At 37.4% G+C, this 3,553-nt stretch overlaps 1 protein-coding gene across 1 annotated transcript; it reads right to left on the bottom strand.

Moving 5' to 3' along the window:
- Positions 1 to 251: 251 nt before the first annotated feature.
- LOC127649153 (alpha-amylase-like) lies at positions 252 to 3,109 on the bottom strand. The gene is made up of 10 exons (XM_052134122.1): positions 2,904 to 3,109; positions 2,648 to 2,794; positions 2,339 to 2,536; positions 2,023 to 2,253; positions 1,790 to 1,923; positions 1,556 to 1,678; positions 1,340 to 1,439; positions 1,129 to 1,250; positions 886 to 1,011; positions 252 to 501 (listed from the first exon to the last, which is right to left on the bottom strand). Exons 1-10 carry the CDS (start codon positions 3,105 to 3,107, stop codon positions 312 to 314), a joined length of 1,575 nt encoding a protein of 524 aa, XP_051990082.1. The 5' UTR covers positions 3,108 to 3,109; the 3' UTR covers positions 252 to 311.
- Positions 3,110 to 3,553: the final 444 nt, after the last annotated feature.

Here is a 3,553-nt window from a genome sequence, read left to right as displayed (position 1 = left end):
GCTTATATCTGTCATTTAAAAAAAAAATTTAACATTTAATTTTTTATTGTCAAATAAACAGTTGTTGTTGATACTCCTGTTTTTTTTTTGTTAAGAATAAAAATTATAAAAATAATGTTTATCATATAAAATAAATTATTATCATTCCCCACTGATCACCTCTGAAAATAATACCAGACACGTTTAAGCAAGATTTAAGTTTCCAGTGGCTGGTTTTCACCAATGTTTATACTCAATAACTATGGAAAACCTTTGGTCATTTCTGCATATGTATTATATTTCATATATTTAATGTTTATACTGTTGAACTTTCACAATTTTGAGTCAGCATGGATGGCAATAAATGGGTCTTCTTCCATGTTGCTGATTTTGAAGTAAGCACGTCCATCTCCTCCAACCTGCACCTCTTTCCCAGTGCATCTGCCTCCTTCTTTCTGTCCAGAGATAACATCACAGTAGGTGCCTCCTGGCATGCCAGTGTTTAGGGTCACATCCAGAGTACTAGAGAACAAAGTTAATATTATAGATTATAAGTTGTTGTTAACTGTGACTATGCAAATATATATTTTAATAAATATGTCTTGGACTCTCAATAAAAGTAAAGGGTAACACTTTGCAATAAGGTTTAATTGGTTAACATTAGCTAACATGAGTATATCATGTTGTATATGGTAAAGTTAGTTAATGCACTAAGAACTAACATGAAATAGCAATGATCAATTGTATTTTTATTAGCTAACATTAACAAAGATAAATAATGTAAACAATATAATGTTATTTGTTTGACCATGATACCTAATGGATTCACTTATGTTAACAAATGAAACCTTATCATAAAGTGTTACCAAATAAAGTTCTACCTGTCTTTAAAAAATAAATTCTTACCTGTCATCATTGTTGATGACAATGAACCCACGATTGCCACGGCTGAAAGCAATCTGGTTGTTCTGGTTGTCCCACCAGTTAGCCAATGACTGTCCATTAACAACGTTACGGAAGATCACCATGTTTCTGTGAAGGAAAGTTGGGTTTTGATTATAATCTCTCAATTTTCTTTATAATTCGAGCTGATTATGAAGTTTGTCAGCATGTATAACATATCTTTGCAATTAAACTGTTGGAACTCACTTGATCTGACGCCATCTGTGCTCACAAACCCAGCCATCTCCGCAGGTAGAATCAGGATTGATGGGCACGGGCTTAGTGGATCCATCACTGTTGCTGGGAGGTCCAATCCAGTCATTTTGGTCCTGGGCAATGAGAAAGTAAACAATTATAAGGACAGAAATTCTTTGGCATGAATCTGTTTCCTCTAACTGAGCATGATCATCTACAGTACCTGTCCATTCACAATGTTACGATCCCAGCGGTAGCTAGACATTACTCTGGTAAATCCATACGGGTGGGCCAACATCAGAGCTACAGCAATTTTGTAAAGTCTTGACAAAATGAATACAGGGTGTTCAGGTTAGAACAACAATTCAGTTTTCATGTGACTAGCATATGTTGCATTGGTCATTTTAGATTTTACATAATAAATAAGAAAAAGTTTTACTTAGAATCCCAGAATGTGACAATAGAAGCTCCTCCAGCACCATGTCCTCTCTGGTTATCGTGGTTGTCAATAAACACCAGGGCTTTGTCAGTGGGCATCATTCCCCATCCCTCACCCCAGTTCCTGACACAATATGTAGTTCACTTGTCAATTGAACAATTAACAATTTCAAATCACTTAATATACTGTATGTCTCTGATTTCATTTTATAATGGAAATCCACTGCTTTCATACTTGAGGAAGGACAGTTTTTCTCCGTTCCATTTGCGGATGACATTGCCCAGCTTGGCGCCATACTTGAACTCAGTAACCCTTCCAAGTCCAAAGTACTCATTTGATGTGATGGGCTCCCCACCTAGATCAATAACCTAATAACATAATCAATAACAGTGTGACTTTCTGTTAAAGTCTTTGCCACTTTTATACCAATGTTTTTCCATTAGTTGAATAGAAATTATTGAAAATACCTCCTGAAAGATGAAAGGCCTGGAGCCAGAGGGAAACCAGTTGGTGTTGAGATTATTGAGACTGCCATAAACAGCAGAAAGATCACCAGGCCACATATGCTTGCAGGCATCCACTCTAAATCCAGCAACACCCATATCTATCAGCTTGTTCATGAAGCCAGCCACCTTACCTCGCACATAGTCCTTCTCCAAAGCCAGGTCCAGAAGACCAACCAGACGACAGTTTCTCACCTGTCAATGATACAGATATCAGATATGCATACATTAGAGGTTCAAAATTATAGATTGAGAAGACAACAAATTAAATTTCTCATACTTGATTGACATCACCGTAGTTCTCAATGTTTCCACTGCCAGTGTTGCATTTGCCATCATTGAAGTCCAAATTTGAGTAGGGAACTGTGGGAAAATCCTTTTTGTTGGCATCAAAATATGATCCACAGCTTGAGTGTGTACCTGCTCCACCACCTGCTCCACACATATGGTTGATGACTGCATCCGCATAGATGTTCACCTACAAGAACAAACATTAGACAGTACATTGCCACAATTGTGGAAAAGAAAGAACATTTACATGTTCGGAAAACAATTTTCTTGACATGTTGTTATATATTGTTGCACGTACCCCAACATTGTTGCACCTAGTGATCATGTCTCTCAGTTCATTTTCATTTCCTGATCTGGAACACAAATTGTAGCCAATTGGTTGATATCTCTGCCACCAAGGATGCCAGGGGCTTGTGACAACAATGCTCTCACTTGGAGGGGAGATCTGAAATGGGAAATTTCATTGAAGAAAATACGAGTTGACCTGTGGTTTCATTAAACATTTAATGATACTTGAAATCATTTATTATTCTCATTTTGATAAAATTGCTTACCTGAACTCCACCGAAGCCGTTTGGTCCAAGATATCGCTCACACTCTGCAGCAATATCAGCCCAGCGCCACTCAAACAGGTGGACAATGGAAGTTCTTCCATTTTTTGTGTTAGGGTTGAACTGAGCAAAGCTCAGCCCAAAAAGCACTGCCAAGATTAGAAGCTTCATCCTCCCTGGTTCAGAAAAAAACAGGTAAGTGAACATGGGTACATGTACAATATATACAGAGAGGAACTATTTTTTTGTCCAATCAGCAACCTCAACAGTTTTGTGATTCAGCTGTTATCAGCACATGGCCTGAGAAGTGAACATGTGACATTTACTATGTCCTTCTCACAGACCTTACATAAATCTCTGAACCACCACACTAATAAACACTGCACGACCCTCACTACGTAAGCACAATTTGTTATGGGACAGATATGGGTATTACTATACCAGAAGGTTACATCAATAATGTGAGTTAATGCATGAATTTTCACAAGTTAATGCCAAGCTTGCATTCAATTCATGCGCTGTTATTGAGAATGAGAAGCAGCATTTTTCAGCAACTTTTATTAGAATGATCAGAGAGATGCAAATAGAAGTACACACTGTTCACAATATCACAAAGATATTTGTGCTGATGTGTGGAGTGGAACAACTATGTT

This window comes from Xyrauchen texanus, chromosome 9 (genome assembly GCF_025860055.1).
Source record: "Xyrauchen texanus isolate HMW12.3.18 chromosome 9, RBS_HiC_50CHRs, whole genome shotgun sequence".
Lineage (NCBI taxonomy): Eukaryota > Metazoa > Chordata > Actinopteri > Cypriniformes > Catostomidae > Xyrauchen > Xyrauchen texanus.
This window is presented reverse-complemented; position numbering and strand designations above follow the sequence as displayed.

What these genes read in the sequence shown, in the direction of transcription:
- LOC127649153 (XM_052134122.1), bottom strand. Translation starts at nt 3,107, where the DNA reads ATGTTCACTTACCTGTTTTTTTCTGAACCAGGGAGGATGAAGCTTCTA. An exon ending in GGCCTTTCATCTTTCAGGAG is followed by an intron (nt 1,924 to 2,022) that starts GTATTTTCAATA and finishes TTATGTTATTAG; the next exon opens with GTTATTGATCTAGGTGGGGA. An exon ending in CACAGATGGCGTCAGATCAA is followed by an intron (nt 1,012 to 1,128) that starts GTGAGTTCCAAC and finishes TTTCCTTCACAG; the next exon opens with AAACATGGTGATCTTCCGTA.